We start from the raw sequence: 21,274 nt of genomic DNA on the forward strand, positions 1-21,274 counted from the left end.
TCTCATGTTGGGAGGAGGAACTATTGAAAGGTGCTCAGTAACTTACTGACTTCTTTAATATGAAATCTATTTCCTTTATTAGTCTTTCAAAGCATGTGAAACTAGAGCTAGATACTTCTACTTACTTTATGCAACCCTTACTCCTTGAGTAATCTACTTGATTTCCCTTGGGCTATGTGGCAGCTTCTCACATGAGTAAGTTCAGAACCTTCTTGCTTGTCCCAGTTAAATTAAGTTGTATGCCAAGCCATGCAGATAAGGGCAAAGAGTTATATTCGTCTTCTCAGCTGCTCAGTGATCAGGATGCTTTAGGAAGAAGAATTCAAACAGAACGAGACCGTATTACTGAGATTGGAAAACTGTTTGTTACTATGCAGTTACCTTTGCGTCATATTGCTCATGTATCGTGTCAGTTATCAACCCTGGGAGATGCTGTATTTCTGAGTAAGAAAAGTCTGAGTGCCTTTTCCTCCTTTACATCTCCAGTGAGATTTTTAAGATGCCTATTTCTGGGGGCAATTTATTTATGACAAAAAGAAAAAGCTGCTCTTCTGGGGATTACACTGATGTTCTTGGCTGATGTCAGAGAAAATACATAGCAGTCTCTGGTGGCCAGGGTGTGATTTGAAATTGTGATATAGAGAGGGAGAACTCTGATATGTTGTGCATGGTGTAATCTCTAAATAAGCATAGTAGGTCTGATCTCTGCCAGAGGAGACAAATCAATGGGCTAAAGGATTTTTCGCTGAACCAAACTAATTGCTCTCTCACTGTTAAAAGGAAATAATAGAGAATGATGAAAAAGTGGAATTCTCTTCAGCACTGTCTATAGGATGTTTTCTCTTAATTATTGGCTGTCCTGACTTGTTGGATTGTTGGACCAATTGTATTTTTTCATAGATCTTTTGTTGGTTGGTGGTCTAATAAATTTTTTAAAAATGAGTGTTATGGTATAGTTAACAGCTGTGCCTTTCAGGCATGATTTTTTTTCTTTCTCAGGAAAAAAAAAGTACAAAAGGCACTTTTAAACTGTGCATTTGAATAGCTCTTTCTGGTAAAGTGAAAAATACCCATGAAATAATGATGCAGCACAGGAATACTGCATTTTGACCATGCAAAAGGTCTGCACACATTTTTTCCATGTGGAATAGATATAGCACAGGAAGCAACTCATGGTATGGCAGCACACTTATTCTCCTTGTGCTCAGTACTTTGAGTGAATGAGAAGAGAAGGAAATGGGATCTCTAAACAAAAAAGAGAATGATAGGCTTATGCTGGTAATTTTTCTATTTAGTTTCATAGTGTTCATCACTTTAACAGGATGAGAAAATTTTGAGTAAAATTACCAGAAATAATATTCTAGCAGTGCTTTTTAGTCTTGGAGTACTTATGAATATTTCATGCATGACTTTTTTTTTAACCATTAAAATCTATATTTAAAACTTCATACTTAGCTTTGAAGCTTGCTCTGACTTGAAATATAGTAGTCTTCAGAAAATAGACTTAACTTTCTTAAAGGAAAAAAAACCTGAAAATTATAAAAACCTGAAAAAAGGAAACTTATCTTAATTACAGATTCTTCTGGATAGAGGATTCCCCCCCCCCCCCCCCCTTTTTTTTTTTTCAGGCAGATTAAGTTGTTTTTAAATTGAAAATCAGCTTGTGGTTTGGCCTCATTCCTGTGACTTAAACAGGTCCTTTAATTTTACTTCTGAGTAGTCCGCTGAGTTCCTCAGGTACTTCAGTGAAACATGTACCTTGGAAAACAGGAGCTCTGAAGATAAAATAAGGCTTTAAAGACTATACTGCTAGCTTTCCCAGAATGGCTGAGACACACACAGTAGGGCTTCACTCTGGCAGCTTGAACTGGCAAGAGCAGACCTCATGCCCATTAAGTTCCATTTGGTGGAAAGTCCAGTGTTGGAGATGGTCTTATCTTAAACATAAGGGAATTAGTCCAGCTTCCATTTAAATCATTGGCAAAGCTCCAGCTATGTTCAACTAGAGGGGGACTGAGGCAACAGGCACACAAAACCCTGTTTCCAGGCCTGATCCCAGCTTTTCTTACACATCCAAAGCTCATGCTGAGTACTGCGGTCACTTTAGCAGGATTAAGACTGAGCGGATTGTTTGGGCAGATTTATATTGCTATTCATTGTAAGAAGTACTGATACAGTTCTCAGTGATGTACAGTTAATAACTATTCATCTGTTAAAACAACAATACACCTGTTGACAAGGTAAACTGTGATTGTTCCAAGCAAATTGCTGAAGTGTGGTAGAATGTCATGTACAATAATCAGTTAAATGGCTCTTCTGTTATCTGTAGCCCTCTTCCAGCAAAGCACTTAGCCATGTGTTTGCCATTAAGCACCTGACTACCTTTACTACTGTTGATCTGACTGCCCTGCTGTATGTGGAGCACATGTTTTGGAGAAATAGGGCCTAAATTACTTGGGGTCCACTGTATTCTGCCTGTGGTATCTTTTCTCAGTCCTTTGGGAAGTCAGTCGTGCCCAAACACAACATTGGGTCTGATCAACAATTTGTAGGGGGGAAGACCTAAGGTGGCTGTCACTTTATACTTTACACTCTGTCAGTGGGTAGCTATCTTGCATGCTCATTGGAGCCATAAGGTTATAATTTGTCACCAAAGTAGTGTAAGGAAAGAGGTGTGATGGTTAAGTGTCAGCTCAGAGGTGCAGGGGTGTCAGGGAGACCAGCATTTAGCTGTGGGCTCTGAGAGTGTGTCTGCATGCACATCACTTCTGACTACTGAAGGTGATAATGACCATCTTACTCTTATGAGTGATTCTCTGCAGCATGTTCTAGAACAGTTCTTTTAACTAAAAGGGCATATTTAAATGTATTCAGACATGTCAGTGATCAAGAAATGCCCATTTCCAAAATTATCCTCAAACTTTTCCTTTTCCCTGCCTCCTATCTGTGCTACATTAAAAAAAAAAAAGTAATCAGTGACAAAAACCTACATCTGAAAAGTGTGCAGGGATCTACATACTTTTTTGCAGAGGGGCCAAAAAAATTCAGGCTCCAGCCTGAAAAACATAACAGGCCATCTTTAATTCATGCTTCTCAATATAGTGATTACAAAACCATACATAAATGTTTCCTTATGTATTGAAGTAAAAAGTATTACGTATATGGGCATTCCAGTTCACTGAGTTTTGTGCTGTATTTGTGTACATGTATAATTCTGGTTCCTTAGCAGGATTTTGAGGTGATGAGGGGGACTGGAGATGATAATGTAGTGGACTGTCCTCTACTAACAACATGAGGACCAATGAAAAAATACAGGTAAACAATATGACTTTTAACATAGCCTGAAAAAGACAGGTGAGAAACAGAACACCCATCATATAAAGATGAGATGAGAAGCTAAAATAACAGTCATGTTAGAAAACTATTAGCCATTTGGGATTTGAACTTGCCATTCACTGAAAACAATGGCAGAAATCCCACAGAATTAAATGCCTCAGGTTCTTGGACAGGACTGATTAAAAGCTATTAATAGAATAATGTATATCCCAAATAATGCTGTTATTAAGTAAATTATTTGTCAGATCCATCATCCTGCCATTTCTTTTCTGGTAGGACTCCCATTGAAGTCAATGTGAGTATTGTCTGAATAAAGTCCTTTAGGATTGGGCCCGAGTCTACACAAAATGCAACTGGGGCAACTTGTTCCTCTTCTTTGAGTTCATAAAACCACACACTGGACAACAGGTAGGCAGGCAGGCAGCCGGGGTGCTGCACCTTATGATGACAATCGTTCTTTCACTGATGCTGGTTAGCCCCTTTTGTCTCTTTAATATACCTTTGCCACCTCAATTTGGGGTCTGGTCCTGTTAACGTGTGTGTACGTATATGTAACTCGAGCCTTGCTGGCAGTAAGACCGGTATCTAGCTGAAAATGAAGTTAACTTGTATCAGTGTCTGAGGGCTCTGGACTTCCTGGGGGTCAGCCCTTTGGGGTGTGCTGTCCTGGGCTCTTGTGGTGACCTTTGAGAGCTGTGGGGTGAGCAAAGTGCAGCTCTGACCTGGCTGAGCAGGAGGCTTCTAAGGCAACTTTCTCTGCTTTTGAATGTAGAAGCCTGATTATATGGCTGGTTTGTTCTTCTGGTTTGGTTTTTTAGCTTACAGGTTAAATTTTCTGAACTGAATTGGTTTTTTTTTTCCTCTAAAAAAGAAAATTAATCTCTTGCTATCATGATAGGAGCAAAGTTAATACAAGGGAACTCCTTAAAGGTTATGCACTTCTAGCTATTAAAATACAACTCAGGCAACTGTCTACAGCACTGAGCTCAGCCTCTCATTACTACCTATGGGAATGTATAATGGTTAAATTACCTGCAGGTGGGCTCCCCTGTTGCTCCAGGAGCACATTAGAAGCATCTTGAGGGTTGCAAGTAACCTTAAAGAAAGTAGACATAATGGCCTCGAACAATAGTAATTCCTGTAGCTGGTAACGTGCTCCATATGCCTGAAAGGCACTGTGCAAATAGGGCTGTCTCTGGGAGACTTCCTGGGTTTGGCTTCTCTGGAAATGGAGTGTTTTTGTGAAAGAGAATATTCATGGATGCTGAGTATAGTTCTGTGTTGAAATGTGCAGTAAAGCAGTTGATAGGCAGCATGCTTAGGGCAGTGAAAAGATTGCAGAAGACCTCTCTGATGGTGACACTGGTGATCTCAGCCCCAAGAGGGGTCTGTGTCCCCCAAAACAGTACAAGATGTAACTGCTGCTGGCTTTTGTACAAATCGACAGTTTATATATGCAGCTGGTAGATATGGATGTGTTTCCTGGTGCAAAGTGGTTTTTCTTTTTTTCTAGTCCCTGCAGTGACTGTTGGCTGGAGTTACCACTTGTCTCATGAAGGCTGTACAATGGCCTCCATGTCATCTGCTAGGAATTTCAGAAGTGAAGCAAACTGAGTGCGACTTCTCCAACCTGCTGTGCTGAGGGTTTTTATATCTACTGCTCTATTTCCACTCTGTACCTGTTCTCCTGGACAGCCCACATTCCTCTCTTCTCCCTTGGTACGGACCTCCCATCTCCTGAGACCCTTCGGTGACTTGAGCTGACCCAGATCTGCGGCTGGGACTTGACGGCCTGCAGAGGCTGTACAGATGCCCTGCACGCACGGCTCCGTAAAAACTTTTGCATACGAGCTCCCGCCGGGCTGCGCAGCCGAACACCACCAGTAGTCCCCACAGCTCCCTTTCGCTGCCTCGCGTGGGTCAGCGCGGTGGGGAGCCCGCGGTGGGGCTGGAGGGTCCCCAGCACCCCCTCTCTCTCAGCTCTGCTCGGGGCCGGAGCCCTTGGGCCGGGGCTGGCGCGGTGTGAGGCTCCCGCCCTCCCCTCCATCCCCGCTCCCCCCGACCGCGGCACGGGGGGTGGGGGGGGAGGGGGGGCGGCGGCCCGCTCGGACCCCGCGGGCGGGGAGGGGCGGGGGCGGGCGGCGGCGGCCGCGCTCGCCGAGGAGGAGCGCGGGAGGCGGGCGGGGGCAGCGCCGCCGCCGCTGCCGCCGGGACTGGCGCCCGGCACCGGCACACGGCCCGCGCCCCGCAGCGCTCCGGCCCGGCCCGCGGCCGCCGGGGGTGCGAGATGGCCGCCGAGGGGAGCCGCGGGGTCCTGGGGCTGTGGCTGCTGGCGGCGGCGGGGCTGTGCGGCGGCGTGGCGGCGGCCAAGTCCCCCAGCTGCCACGAAGTGCGGACGGCGTTTCAGCTGCGGCAGATCGGGCCCCTCAAGCTGGTCCCCGACGTGCCTACGGCCGGTCAGTACCGACCCACCTGCGGGTTGGCTTCTCCGCGCCGAGGGGTGTGGCGGGGCGAGGGTTCATCGGGGCCGGGTGTCGTGCGGGCCGGGCTCACCCCTGCCTGCGCCCTGGGAGCCGCGGGGCGTAGCGGGGTCCCACTCGGCGTCCTCTCCCGGCGCCGCCGTCGGGGATTGCCCGCGAGAAGCCGGTGCAGCGCAGCTCCCTTCATCCACCGCCGGTGTTCCTGCCGGTCGCAGGTAGCGGGGAACTAGGCGGATTTGGCACGCTTCTTACTAAAATAATTTTCAAAGCCTTCCTAGGAAAAGAGGGGAATGACTCCTCGGTTTTTACATTGCTCAGGTCTTGCTTATTGATCGCCGCCGCAAGCACCAGACCTTTTTTCCCCCTCGTTTAAGGCCGGCACGATCCCTTTGCGAAGTACCTAGAGCAGAGGCTTTCTCCCGTAAAGGATCCCTTTCTTACAAGGCAAATTAGTAACCGAGTCGTTAAGGAACGCTTGGTTTGCGGACCAGATGTAGGGATCGTTGGGCAGGCTGCTCAGTACGTTGTAACTTCCGAATTGGGAAGAGTTACCTTGCGTATGAACCCGGGAACGTTGTCCTAAGGGAAGGCAGAGGTAACACCTTGGAGGGTTACAGTCGTCAGAACGTAGCTTTTGCTTAGTGAAGCAGTAAGTCTGCAGTACTTAATACTTGTGAAAGTTGATGAGTAGCGTGGTGTTCCCTTTCACCTTTTCATACAGTTCCTGAACAATGCATAACAGCAATGGAATGGAAAAGTAACACATAAGATTTTTTTGTGCATTCTGTAATTACCCTGTAGAATTAATTCTAAGAGGATAAAAAATGATTAAACTCTTATGAATGACCATGTCTCTATCAAGATAATGAAGTTGCATCCTGGACTCTTACATGTTTTAAGAAAATGTTTACAAGAACTGAAATAAAAAAAGCAAAGACTCAATCTCAATTTCTAGCTGCTTCGTACTACCCCAGTTGCTTGTAGGTGTGTGGTGGTATAAGTGTCAGTTTGGGTTGTTGCTCTATTACTTTTTCACATCTCTGTCTTTTTTTTATTAAAAAGAAAAAAACCAAAAACAGTTCAAAGCCTGCTGAGTTTGATGGAAAGACTTCTTATCTTAAATGAGTTTTGGATGTGTTTTCTGGCATGGGTTTCTGTCTTGGGGATTAGATTTGATAGGCCATTGGGCTGATCTCTTACGGCAACTCTTATGGCTGTAAATGATTGCACAGTGCTGGTGATCTTTACCTTTGCTTTGCATAAAGTAGTTGAGATGACGCTCAACTGTACAGGTGGCTGTAAAGTTGCCTGTGAGCAAGGAATCATTCCTCATTTTGTGGCAGGAAGAGATTTGCAGGATGGCATTCTGAAGCTTGAATTATGGTACTGTTCTCTTGTGCTGATAGGGGCATCAGATCCCACTTATCTTTGAGAGCTAAATATAAAAGCTAGTAAAAAAAGAGTTAAAACAAGGCTTTTCATCCATTTCAATGCATGCCTAAGCCTCTTCCCTGAGCTCTTTCTAGAAAAAATTCTTCAAACTTTAATTGAATTGATTGTTTTACATTTCCTATAAAATTCTAATACCGAGGTGAACCTTGGGGGAAATTGTGTTTCCAGGAGGAAGGTATAGATGCTGTGATACTTCAGAGAGGTTTTGTTGTATTCTTGTGTCATATTAAACTTTCCTATTGAATAACAAGCTCTCAGGAAACAAAGAGCATGAGAGAAGCTGAGGGAGGGTAATACGCTTTTAAATTTTAGCTCATAAAGGTTTCTTTTGAAGAGGATGATTGGAACAGAGGAGAGCTGAGGAAAAGTGGTACGTATTGATCTTTCCTGTTCACTAAGTATTCTCATCTCCAACAATGCTTGTGTGTTTTAATGATGTCTTGCCAGGCAGTAGTGCCTCCTGTCCTGTGCCCTCTTTTAATGAAGTATTTTCCAGTGTTTTCATCTGGCAGCTATTATCAGCAAATATATGTTAATACAACCTCCCCACCCTCCCCCCACCACCAAAGTTGAGGTTCATTTTATTATGCATTCTAACAACACACAAATGTTGAAGCCTCTCCCCTGAAGACTTTAGACAGTTGTCAGTTAAAGCAGAAGAGGGGAAGAGTGGTAAGCAGCGGGGGGTAACACTGGAAAGCAGCGTGCTCAGCTGAATCTAGTGCTGAATAAAGCCTGTGGAGAGCTTCCCACTAACTTCTGCTTGTGTGGGCCAGACCTGCACATGCACTGGGATGCTTCTCAGTCCTCAGTTGTCTGCATGTTGCGTTTGGCTTGTTTTCTCTATAAAACAGAACTTTTGCAGTCCTGTTGTCTGTTTACTAGGTATTTTCAATCACAAAAGTGTTGAAAGCCCTTGGCTACTCTCAAGCCAGTGTTTATAGGCTAATACAACAAATCTGACAGAGGTTAAAAGTCTTAAGGATTATTAAGTTCTTATAACCTTCAGGAAAATCAGCAGCTCAGTTGAGGAGAGAGGCCCAACCCAGTGCTGGGTGAGGGATCAGCAGGCAGACTGTCAGGTGTATATTTTCTGTCTCTTATGGGTGGTGCCTGTTTCACCCATAATAAAATTAAGTCCAAATATTTGGGAGAGTTTGTAGCCTACACCCTCCTGTGGTATCAGTCGTGGTTGCAGTGTTGAAGCTGCACACCGATGGATCCCAGGTAGAATGACAGATCCCAGATACAAGCTTTGTGGGGGCTGGGAGCTGCCTCCCTGTGTTACATGTGGTCTGCAGACAGGACACTGATCCCTAAGTGCATAGGTGAGTTTAGAGAGGGACGTCAGCATGACCTGCAGTGAGATGGAGAGCAGCTTTGGGCAGGACCTGCCAGCCTCTTGTATAAGATGAATTGGCAAGGAAAGGAGGAAGACTCCTGAGGAAAATATGCTTTTGTTTTAAGGTGTGATGTGAATCTGGCAGCAACGTTTCTAGAAAATCGCCTTTGCAAGAGAGCTCTTAGAGATGCCTAGGACTTTCCTCTTAAATTTCTCTTCCACACTTTCCCCAAAAGGTAATAGATCTTTTTCCAAATCTAGTCCATGAACAAGTGCAGAACTAAGAGTGTTTTGACATGGGATGGGTAAGAGGCCCAAACAACAGGTATTTTTGAGCAGCAAATTCCTTTGTCTTCTGCTAGCAGAGTCTGTGCTGCTATTTGGTAGTCTGCTTTTCTGGAACAAACTAAACGTTTCAAGGGTAATTTGCTGCAAATAGCAAACAGATTGCTCAGGTAAAGGTACTGCTGTCTTGGCTGTGATTCAGAGGAAGGGTTATTTTGTGTCTTCTCCCAGACTGGAAAATGAGGTAATACGTTCCCCATCCTGTACTTTGATTCTCACAGGATGATCTGGGTGGTTTTTGTAGGAGCTCCTCGGTTAACATTTTGACGAAGGAGAATTATATGCTGTCTCTGAGGGTGAAGGGCTGTGTTAATCCTGTCAGGGGACTAAGCCTTTGGTTCCAGGGAGTCTAGATACCTCAAATCTGATGCGTACTGCTACGTATGGTATTCCTCCCAGACATGGGGCTGCCACTAGTCATACCCTGTGAGCCCTGGATTATATTACAGCATAACTGCACACTGGCACAGACTGTGTTTTAAAGTTCCATTTATTCACAGGCTTTTCCATGGCACAGAGCATGGTGGTGGCTGGCTGTCACTGGTTTCCAAATGCACAGCAGAAAAACTTAACTAATCCAACTGGAGTGTGAGACTTGTCCATATTCAAGCAGTGAACTGTAGCAGAACCATAATAAAAGTAGCCCTCTTGATTCCTTTGATAATCATGTAACCATGAAAACATTCTCTCTGTTTATATAGGCTCAATTCTGTCTCTTTTGCTTACTGACTAGTGTATAATCATGCAAAAGAAAAAAAAAAGTCTGTAAACATCTATGTGTAGAGGTAGAATTGGGCTGATTTCTGGTAAACAAGGAAAATATTTGTCACTTGTGAAGGATTTCTAGGAACTCTTTACTTTCTAAATAATCATCTTGTTGAGGACTAACAAAAGGATGATTTGCTTATCTTGCTGCTCTATTGCTTTACAAAGAGCACAGAAGCTGCCCAGGTTGTGCTCAGGGACTCACTTCTGAAGGGCAGATTTTGTCCTATTAAAAGCTTCTTTATTCTCTACTGTCATCCTGCACCTTAAATCAGCAGAATTGTTCATTGCCATGTATATGTGCTGAATATCCCATAGCAGAGCTGGACATGCATTAACGATTTATGCATTAAAACTATTTCACTTTCTGAATAGCGACAGGGAAGTCCTAGATTCCTACCAGAAGCTCCTTGCTGCATGTGGTGCATGCTTTAGACTGGATCTCATCCCATCTCAGCCTGTGGCAAAGTTCCCATGATGTTGAGAAAGGAGCATGAGCTAGATACCTTTTAAATTTGTCCAGGAATATCTGTTAAACTAGTTACTTTATTATGAAATGGGTCATTCCTTACTTTATTTTCATCTTTTTCTCTTTTATTACCACTCAGCTCTTTATTTCTATCATCTTAATGAGAACACTTATTCCCCCAGTAAAGGTGCAGTGCTGAAACACATTTTGCTCCCAGCAGTGTTCTGTCAGCCATTCATAAGTCTGGTGTGTGCCAGATGTGAAAAGAACTTGCTTCATTGGCTCTGGAAAGTTTTTGCCCCATCAGAATGAGTGACTAAAATCCTTTGGTGTGAACTGCAATTTATACTTGGGTTTACTGTTCACCTGCATACCTGGTGGTGTGGGACTGCTTTCAGCAGTGTGGATGAAGGGTACATCTAGGAGAAGGGATTGCTGGATGAGCACAGTCGCGTTAATGCTTAGAAACAGTGTAGGATGGTTAAGATTTTATGAAAAGGCACAAAAAATAATCTTGTTTCCATGAGATTGCTTTTTCTTTCAGAAATTCCTGACAGTTATAACGAGCTTGTGAAATGTCCTTGGCATTACTTGCAGCTTGTTTTAACGGAAGGTTTTCTTCCTATTACATTTAGTATTTGCTTATTTGTGGACACACAGACTTCTTGGTAGTTTAAACCACAGACTGTTGACCTGTTGGAGGGAGTGGACTGGTCCCATGTGAGATGGATTCTTTTTCCCACCTTTGTTACTCCCTGAATAGCCTAAAACAAGGCCACTTGTGCCTCAGTTCCCCCTTCTGTGGGCTGTATCATGGTATGCTATTTTGAGGGATATTGCTGAAAAACTGCCGTGAAAGGGAGGTAGATCACAGCCAGACAATGTGAGTTATACCTTCATGTTTTCAGGCTGCCTTACACTTAAATCTTTCTTTACGTGAGGAAAAAGGCTAGAAGTTACCTTGGTTTCTGATGAACTGGAAGCTGAACATGAAAGATGTCCTTCCTTCGCTACTTTCATCCAGAGGCAGTCCCAAGGAGGAAGCAGGCTTTCCAGAGTCTCTGAGCAGTCACAGGCTGTAGTCTGCACTTGCTGCAATAGCTGTTCTGAGCAGAAGAAAAGCTATCCTTTTGCAGCCTGCAGCTCCTCTGGACTAAGGATGCTTCTTTCATTAATCTTCTCAGGGTTTTATAGCCCTCTTCAGGCTCAGACTGCCACCAGAAGTGTTAACCTAAAGCTGGTGATGACTCTGGATGCAGGCAAGACTCATGCCAGCAGTATTATCTTTTTCTCCCCTCTTCCTTTCCCATGCCTTAAAGTTCTGTTTGACACAGGACCAGCTGCCCACTCTGTACTGCCCTCCTGGGAGTAATCTATATACAAAAAATCTGTTTAAACTTACTTAGTGCCTCATAAAGATGGAATTGCTGTTCCACTGCCAGATGGAAATCTACAGTTCTCATATCCGTGAGCCTCAGAAAAAGCAGTGTCCTCAGTGACTTGCATGAGCATTTGGTCCAGGTGAGTAGAAGGCTGGCTTAGTTATTGAGATCAACATTTCCTGTAAATTTCTTGGGAAGGAATCCAAGAGTCAGCAGAGAACCTATTCTCCCCCAACACACAGTCTTGTTATCAAACTGAGTCGAGGGAAAGAGCCAAGTATTCCTACAATTCACACAGTCTATTCACTCCCTCAAAAATCTCTGCTGAAAAGACTGTGTAGTGATTTATTTTTTTTAACAGTCAGTTCAAGATCTGGTGATTCTGGTGTTGAACTGGAAGTCAGGATGGAGAACAAGCTTAATAAGAAATGACTCATCCTTAAAATACCGGTGACTCTCAAGAGCTGCCTCTGTAGCACCTTATGTGCCACTGAAGTTTTGCTGTCAGACTGTAATCGGAAAGTAATAGAAAAACATCCCTCCCCCACCCTCATCCCAGTATGGCAGGGCTGAGCAGACAGTTCATAATCAAAGGGCAGAACTAATGAAAAGGCATTAATGTGATAAGTGGAAACAAAGTTGGCATGATAATAATTGCTATATAAATCAATAAAATATATAAAAATGAGTAAAAGCTTTTATAAAGATTAATCATGAAAATTGGCATGAACCTGAGGATCTGTAAAAAGCAAGGATATGTGTGAAATGCACCCTAGGCAGTAAAATGGGTTTCTTTTCAAAAATGGTTTTGCTTTTAGATGGTATAAAAGCAGAGCTATAGTTCCAAGTATTGCAAAGTCTTTGTAATTGAATCTTTCTCCCATGAAAGCATAAAATGACATGATAGAGGCATATGTCTAAGAATACTTCAAATACGTACTCATCACTTACCAGTTTACATCTACTTCTAGGGGAAAATATGAGTTTTGATGGATCAGAATCAATTTCCGAACAGCCGCCGAGCCCATGACACAGAATTTATACTTAGTCTCTCAATCTCTGTCAACTTGATTAGGTATCACTGTTTAATATGATAGAAACATCATAATACCTATAAAGAGATATTTATAGATATTTGTTTCATTCACAGTAAGGTGACCTCTGAGCAGCATCAGTGAATGAAATGAGGTACCTAGCTAACGTTTAATGATTTATCTTCTTAAGGATAATTAAAAAAACACATAGGGAAGCAAGTCTGTTTCCACTTTCTGCCAAGTACTTAAGATTTCATTTTTTAAGGCAATATATTATTTGATGGAAAACTGCAAAATATTTCTGTGCAATATCTTGTTCTGTTTGGATCTACGAAAGTAACTTGAGCCCCAAGCTAAGAGCTGGGTCCACAGGATTATATAGTACAGACTTAGGAGGACAAGGATTTTCTCTCCTTTTGTGTCCTTCATGACACAGGATGGTCTTCTGTAGATCCAGGTGTGCTAGGAGACTGTGTATGGTCTGGACAGGGAACTGACTTGTTTTGTGCATGGAGTAAGGGTAGTAGGTCTGTGTGCCAAACCGATCTATTTTTTTGAAAGATAACAGGTATCCAGAATATTTGTTTTTAATGGCTGAATTTTGTCTGTTTCAAGAGCTAAATATTTTCTGTAGCAATGCTGATACTTGGAATTAGCCTTTGTGTCTGAACTGCTTTAGCAACACTGGTCCTTACCACCACCCTGTGGAAGAATGCAAGGACAATATTTGTATCCCCATTTTAGGGTGTCAAATGAAACTCAAGTGGCTGAGAAGACTTTGCCAATTCCATATTGAGACTTGTAGTCTGGTGGCATCTGATGGCAAGTAACCCTGCATAGATTAGAAATGCAATGTAACCGATTCCATTGCTCCATGATTTTCTGCGGCAGACACTTCAGCTGCCTCTGGTGGATTTACTTCTGAGATAAGAGGTTTCTGCACTTCCATAACAGGGTAATGCCCAAATGCTCACTCTGGATTGAGGATGTTCTGTTCTGTACAAGGTGCTGCACGAGTATACCAAGCCCTAGCATTCTTACAGACAGATTTTATAGAGTGCTTGAATGTCCTGGATCTCCTTGGGGGCTCTAAGTGCTGTTGCACAGCACTAGCACTTCAGCAGTATTTAGCAAATGATTTATGATGGTGCAACCACAACCTCGCCTGTTATTATGGATAAGCACTATTGCGTATACTTTCATGAGAATAAATCCATCTATTTTACTCTTTTCAGTACATCAGTTTTAAAGGATGGTTGTTAATTACCTTCTTAGTGTATTCATACATGCATGATTAATGTGTAAAGTTTTTACTTGTGAAATTTCAAGGCACTAGTTCAAAGAATACAGAAGGAACTTAAGACAGTGGAGAAATTTTAAATATCACAGTGGATACCATTAAATTTATTTGCTACTTTGTGGATTCAAAAGTGTCAGGAAGTGTCATTAATACATGTAAGATCCTCAGGTTGTCTCTTCTGTTTCGATAGCTAAAACATAGAAATAAAGAGCAAGTGTAGCCAGGCAATTGCATAGGAACTTCAGAGCTGTAGGAGACAGAAAATTATTCCCCCAGAAGTTGTCTTTAATCAGCCTTTCCCCTCTTCTTTTGATATGTATTTTTTAGCCTGCCTTATATGGTTCTGTCCCATATTCTGCCTTTTTGTGTTCTTACTTGGGTTTCCATTAATACCAATGGTGAAGGTACATATGCATTTTAACCATGTATATATGGATTTTTGTTCTTCTAATGGCTCTGCTTGCTTCCTGGGGTCACGATCTTTCCCTCTCCACAGTTCTTCCATCACATGGTGGATGTGACAGCCATTCTGGAGGGCCATCCTTCTTCGTGGAGCTTGTTCTGACAAAGAGCCCCAGCTCTGCTGCACAGGCCACTGTCAAGTCCTTTAAAACAAATGAGAGACAAATTTCAGAGTGCCACGTTCGGAACCTGACAATATCAGATAGGTCATGGTAGCTTTGTTTGGCAGCTAGTTTAAATTGGATAGTTCGGCACATCCCTAGATGTTAATGGTTAAATGTATTCAGTGTTCCAACAAGGGCCCTATTCATAAGACGACTATTCTCTGCTCGTTATGCATGCATAATTCCCATTAATGCTACTGGGGGTTAAGTGTGTATAGTGAGGGGGGAGACGGAAGCTTATGTTTACACATCCATGTTTGCACTCAGAGAAGAGGTTTATGTAACACATGAGAAATTGATTGTGTTTCAACAGATTCTTTAAGGAACTTTAAAACTCTGCTGTAAAGAGGCTATGAGAATAGGGGGAAAAGTGACACTTATATAACTGACTACCACCCCCCACAGCATACTCTGTCAATAATTAGACACCTCTAGTGCTATTATTAGAGAAGCCTTTTGAAAGTAACTAAGTTCTTAGAAATTTGGGGTTCTTATTTGGGTATCAAAGTAATGACTCAGAATCTTTAACTTTAGGCACAAAGTTTTCTAAACTTTTGACTCATGTTAATCAGGGTGACAAGATTTTGTGATTTATATACAATATGGGTATCTTCCATAGAAAATTTCAGATTAAGATTCCTCACTCTTAGGTGCACATCAAAGTCATGTAAAAGCCATAAAGAAGCTAAGCATTGCCTAAGTAAGCCTTTCAAGTTCCAGAAAGTACTTGAACTACTGAAGGTTTTGAAGTGCTCTAATCTCTGACATGGGTGACGTGCTAGGCTAGCACTTTTTTGTTTTGTCACAAATCATCCATGCACACAGTCCAAAGGGACCCTGACAAAGTCATTTTACTTTTGAAAAGGGCTGTTTTTTTCATACCATTGTCTTCCATTCACATCTACATGTTTGCTTCCACTTTGTTCAGGTCTAAGTAGCAGGGCATTTGCATAGTCTTCCCTTTGTTCTCAGTAAATATGGAGTAAAATGAGCAAGATCCGTGCTGTGAAATTAAAGCTCTACTCTTGAGAGATCTTAAGGGCCAAATCCTCACAAAAGGTACAGCAACATAGCACCAAAGGAGCTAGTGTCCAGAACGGCTTGCCCTGGATGTTTGTGCTAGGAAATGTGAATAAAGAGAGAGTAATCTGGTGAAAACTGGGTGTAATTTGAAAAATACACTGCTGAGAGCTGCTGAAAGAATAGAATAATAGAAAATAGTGCTGAAATGAACCTGAAGTGATCATCTGGTCCATTCCTGCTACTTGCAGCCAGGATAAGCTGTGTTTAAATCAGTGATAGAAGATCACAACCTTCTTAGGCTGTTTATTCCAGTGCTTTGGTTTTTTTTCCTAATGCAAAACCTAACTCTCCCTTGCTAAAATACAGGCCTTTTGCTTCTTATCCTATTCTTAATACCTTCTTCTTTGCAGTAACATTCATGTACGTGACATGCTCTGGTTTGTTCTCCTCTGAAACACTGCTCTATGCATTTGTGCTGGTGACAGATATAGCATTAAGCTTTCTTTGTGTAAGTCAATCCAGCCTAAGTTTGGGACACATGCAGTCCAATGAGCTTTGTAACTAGCCACATGTGCTCTGAGCCTGAAATAAATTTGACATGAAGTGCCCTAGTTTAACCTGGAATGAATGAATTTAATTCAAGATGTGGTGACTCATTAAGCATCATAACATGATTTGGTATTTGAGCCCAAAGAATGTGTTTCTTCCTCCTTTGTAAATTTTAGAGTATTGTGAAGAAGCAATTGTGTAGCAGACATATAGTGTGGGGATATCAAATTCCATGCTCGTTAAAGCAAAATAACTAATCCACAGATTTGCCATGCAATGGTAGAGGGAGGCATGCAGGAAAAAGCAGTTTTCAAGTGATCAAACTCTCAACAGCAGTTGAGTTGCAAGGGTGCTAGTAGAAAACTACAGTGATGCAGCATAGCAGCATGGAGATACCTGGAAAATATGAGGCTTATATGAAGTGGGATGTCTCTGAGCTGCAGTGGGGCATTTGCTCCTAACTTGAAAAAAAAAAAAATGTATTCACCCTGGACTTTGCTGGCAGTAGTTCACTATATTGCAGGTATGTAGGCCAGAAGATGGTGATGAGGCTACTGAAAACAGAGGAAGGTGGCTGAAGTTTTAGGTCTCTTGCAAATAGAAGCAGGATTTCTAGAGCAAGTGTGAGGATCTCCAGTTTTCCAGGTAAAGAGTAACTCTGGCCCATAACCCTCTGTTCTTCAGTATCACTGTTTCGGGTTGTTCATTCTTGAGCAATGTTTTAATCTTACTGATGTAGGGAAATTATTCTTGTTTTGTGGCTGAAAAAACAAGGCTCAAAGATCAGGGTGGTTTATGCTTGTGTCTCCAGGTGAATTTGGTCTTGCTGTAGCATGCTCCAAACAGCTACAGTCCAGTGCTGTGCTGCAAGCAGCATATCCATACCTGGCATGATGCTGTGCCTGGATTCAGGTCATCCTCTACTGCTTCCAGATCAGAGCCTGTGTCCTGCCACTCCAAAGCATGGATGTCTGTCTGCAAAATACTGTGTGGCTGTACTCCACATGACTTGTCCTGGGAGTCTGTCAGAGGATGAAATCTCAAACCCTTCTGTCCTGTGTTCCCGCCCCATTCTCCTTCCGTAAGGAAACGCCAAAGGTGTGAACTAGAAGGCCTGAATCACATTTTTAGAAGGGACAGGAACTTGCTAAGTAATATTTGAGGAGCAGCACCCAGAATCTTGTATGACTACCTGGTGTTGGTAGTTGAAATATTCCCTTCTTGCAACACACAAGATGAATCAGTCTTTCAGAAGTACAGAATAATATGTATTTTTTAGTTATCTTCTATGTTTACATGGACAGTTAAAAGGAGAGGTGTAATAAGTCTGAAGGCAAGAGAACAAAGCATAATGCAGAAAAACCACTCACTTCCCAAAACAGCATAGGGCTTTTAAAAGAGATTGAAAACATTGCTTTCTGGGAAAGACTTTCAAACTTCTGCTAGGAGAACACTTGCCTTTAGTCTCCTAATCTTCATTTTGAAGTCTGGTGTAAAAATATATCTGTTACCATTCGGAGCGGCCCAAAGTTGTATTTGGCTGAAGTATTGTACTGTCAGTTTCAAGCTGCAGTAATCAAATTTATTCTTCTTAACCTGGTTTGCCCTACATATGTCAGCAAATATAAACATTTGCCTTTCCCAAAAAGTAGATGTGGTTTGGCTGTACCTGGTTGTCATCTGGCAGCTCCCCCTTTGCTGGTCACAGACCTGCTGTATGCTCTGGCCTTCTCTGATAGAAATAAACCCCAACTGTGATGACAAGCATCAATGTCATCTGTTGGCAGGGCTATTGGCTTAGATCTGGAAAGTTTGTTCTAGAGTCACTATCTCAGGTGCCAAAACATTAGCTGAGCAGCAAGGACTGAATAGGGCCAGCTCGTGTCAGTTTGGCTGCTGTGCCTCTGATGGCTGCCATCCTCAACCCAGCTTTCCTTCTAACTGCCTGCCTCTGCCCTTTCCAAATGTGGACTGAGTGTAGCCAGTGATGCCTGCCAGTGTCAGGCAGCTCCACGGCACAGTGGACTGCTCTGTCCGTCTTGAATGATTAGCTCTGAAGCATCAGTAATGCTGTTGGTTTTGAATGGAATAACACTAGCAAGAAGGGAATCATAATCAGTTCAATGTACTGTGAATGGTGCCTTGTTTTAGTGATGTAAGGGAAGAAACATGATTTCTTAATTTATATAACAGGTGCATAGGATCAAAATCAAAAACAGGCTCTCAGAACACTGAACATGCACATAGCAAAAGGCAGTTTCCACCAGCAATTGCTTGCAATCTAAGCAAACAAATGTAAAGGTAAGTATTGTCCTCTCTTACAAGTAGGAAACAAAATGTGGAGACTATGGGACTTGCCTAAGGTCAAACATACATTTTTGTATTGCCAAAGCTAGGAGCCCATCAAAGGTTTCCACACTGGTTTTCAAAAGCTGTTGGTCTGTGGTCCCAGCTTAAAGGCTTTTGGAACATCTTCCAAAGGATCCTGCCACTCCTCAGTTTTTGGGAAGCTGCATCTGTTTCAGAATCCATTATCTTGGCTCAAGATGTCCCAGCAAGATACAGGCCTTCCTGCTAAACATACTGTTGGGGTCCAGGAATGGGTGGCAGGATGCATCATGTGCAGCAAGCTCAGCTGCTTTCCACTTGGGGATATGGCTGGTACTCAGAAATAGGGGAATGGTCCCTTCAGAGGGGATTTTACTGTGGACCTTCTTTAATCCAATTCTTCATTTCTCATTGCTGCTGCCCTGGGGAAGCACCAGGTAGAATCTGCTCCTGGTATAACCAGAATATTTTCTGTGGTCTAGGTAGACAGAACAAAGCAAAGTAAAAACAAATGAGGAAGGGTAGAAGGCCATTCCCACTCCTGACTTCAGAAGAACCATGTGTGTAAGTGAAAATACTGTCATGGCCCTTAATTTAATGATGGCTAGATTAGCTTGCTAATGGGCCCATATTGCTTTTCGGACCACTTAATACTGTCACCAATTCCTCGATGTGTTTGGGATTTTAACTGTTTGACCTTCCATTGATTTTAATCAAATGTATGCACCTAAAACTCACAAGTGCTTGTCTGAAATCAAGTGCATGGCACTCTAAGGTGTTAAAGTGTTTCCAAATTATAATTCTTTGTAGGTTCATTTTTCTGTTAATTTTGACTTTTTAATAATAAGTTTCTTGGCTGTGCTCTTGGAACAGGATTCACTTAAAAGTTTGACCCAAAGCCTGCTGAGTTCAGAGCTCTGTTGATCTCAAACTACTAAATCCTCTCAGAAGCATGAAGCACAGTATTCTGTCTTTAACTGTTTTTAGTTGTGTTTTGTATGACTGTTGATGCTGCTGGGAGTCTCCACTGACATCAGGGGGTGCTGAACCAAACTCTCTGGTATTACTTACCTTGTCTTTTTCCTGCCCTTTGTGCAAAATATTGCTCATGTGGTATATGAAACAAGTGATCTGAGTATAAATCTAGGTTCAGCCTAGACCTTCAGAAACAGGCTACTGATCTCTTATATGTGACCTGTGGGACTGTCAACTGGTATTTTTGGGGTGTGGTGAATGGTGGTTGTTGCAGGATGTTGTTTTTGTTACCCTTAAGTACTACACAGTTGTCCTGCACTTTTCAACATGGCGTAACTCGGAACAAGCATTCAGCTCTGCCAGCCTTACCGGCAGGGGTGTGTGGAAGTGCAGAGGAATAGACTAGCACAGAGGTGAGGGGCCAAACTGCTGAGACAGCACTTGCAAATTTTTCTTCCGCATGCTCATGCTGAATGAGTGAGTATTAATGTGTAGTTAGACTGTTATGTATGTTGGGCTCTTTTCTCTTTTGCCTGCTGTGTGTTGCCTTCCAGTGCCTGTGCGTCCAATTTGTGGTAGCAAACGCTAGTTTTACATCAGTGTCACTGCTCCTGACAGCAGTGGCATTATCTGCATAAGGAACCCAGGAAGGGAAACAAGATGCAGAGATCTTGTGATACTGTAGTCTTGCTGTTGCCTGGGTTAATTAGTTACTGTGTCATGGGTGATGAAGTTGAAGAATTAGCCCTAGTGAGGGGTGTCTTGCCTAGTAATCGGTTGCTTAGTTTTGGTTCAGCTCTGTAAATGATTGCTTTTTTGTGTGTGTGTTTGTGTGTAAATAGTATTAAGAGCTCATTTTGCTTGTCTTCAAAAATCTGGGTATTTTACCCACCAGGTTTTTAAAGTTTTCCCCTTTCTTCTTCATAAAAATAAATAAAATGGAAGGAATAGAATCATAAAGAAATTAGTTCAAATACTGGTGAAAACTCTGATAGAAACTGTCCAGTAAGCATGTGTATAACAGTTAACTTCTGGCATGACTTGAGAACGAAAAATGGTCAAAAGCATTTGGGATTTGGGCTGTAAAATTAACACTTCAAGGAAGATGGATGCATATTTTTAAAGGAAAGAGAACATATTGTCTGAGCACCTTGGCTTCATGTGAGATGGTGAAAATGGAAGTATTCAGATCTTGAGGGGAGAGGAGGGTTGGGGAATTGTTATTCCTCACTTCTCCAATACTGTTCTTGCAATTTCCCCTTCTGAGGCTGTGGCCCAAATATCGAGTAGTCCCTTGGTGCCTTTAGATTTTTCTTTGCTTTTGTTTCTTCTTCCAGTTTAACATTTTTACGGGTTTTTATGTTGACAGATAAAATGAAAAAGAATAAATACAATTGAGCATGAACATATCAATATCTTTTAAATTTTCGGTGCTACGCCACCTTATATGGGTCTTACCTCAGTGCATAAAGCATGTCAGGAAGCAGTTGCTATTAAAAAAAAAGGTCATCTGTCATTGGAAAAACAGTTCACATTAACATCTGAACTATCATTAGGCTTCAAAGTTGAGATGAATGAGGCAATTCACACCTCTCAAAGCTATTTTATTTCATTTCCCTGTAGAACTGGATAGGCAGCCTCCTACTGATTTGCATTCGGATGTTCTTTTTTTTTGTAACTGTACAGGTCTAGAAACCTACGTCTTTCAGTTAAAAGCAACTTCAGTTTTGCTGTAAACACTATAATCCCCAGAGTGCTATATAGCCGTGTTTCAGTTTAAAATTTAAAAGAAAGGTATGGGATTTTCTGTTGTGAATGGGGTAAGACATAGTGAAAGATGAGTCATAGTAGCCTCTAAATAAATTAAT

General features: G+C 42.3%; 1 protein-coding gene across 3 annotated transcripts in view; it reads left to right on the forward strand.

Annotated features, from left to right (window-relative positions):
* Positions 1-5,497: 5,497 nt before the first annotated feature.
* LOC142059951 (glypican-5-like) overlaps positions 5,498-21,274 on the forward strand; it is a 390,210-nt gene continuing 374,433 nt past the window's right edge. The window contains exon 1 of one of the 3 annotated variants that reach the window (XM_075099332.1): positions 5,498-5,792. In XM_075099332.1, coding sequence (XP_074955433.1) covers positions 5,624-5,792 — 169 coding nt within the window. In that variant the 5' untranslated portion in view covers positions 5,498-5,623. The remainder of the gene's footprint in view (positions 5,793-21,274) is intronic. The other 2 variants (XM_075099330.1, XM_075099331.1) reach the window with 2 other exon arrangements.

This window comes from Phalacrocorax aristotelis, chromosome 7 (genome assembly GCF_949628215.1).
Source record: "Phalacrocorax aristotelis chromosome 7, bGulAri2.1, whole genome shotgun sequence".
Taxonomy (NCBI): domain Eukaryota; kingdom Metazoa; phylum Chordata; class Aves; order Suliformes; family Phalacrocoracidae; genus Phalacrocorax; species Phalacrocorax aristotelis.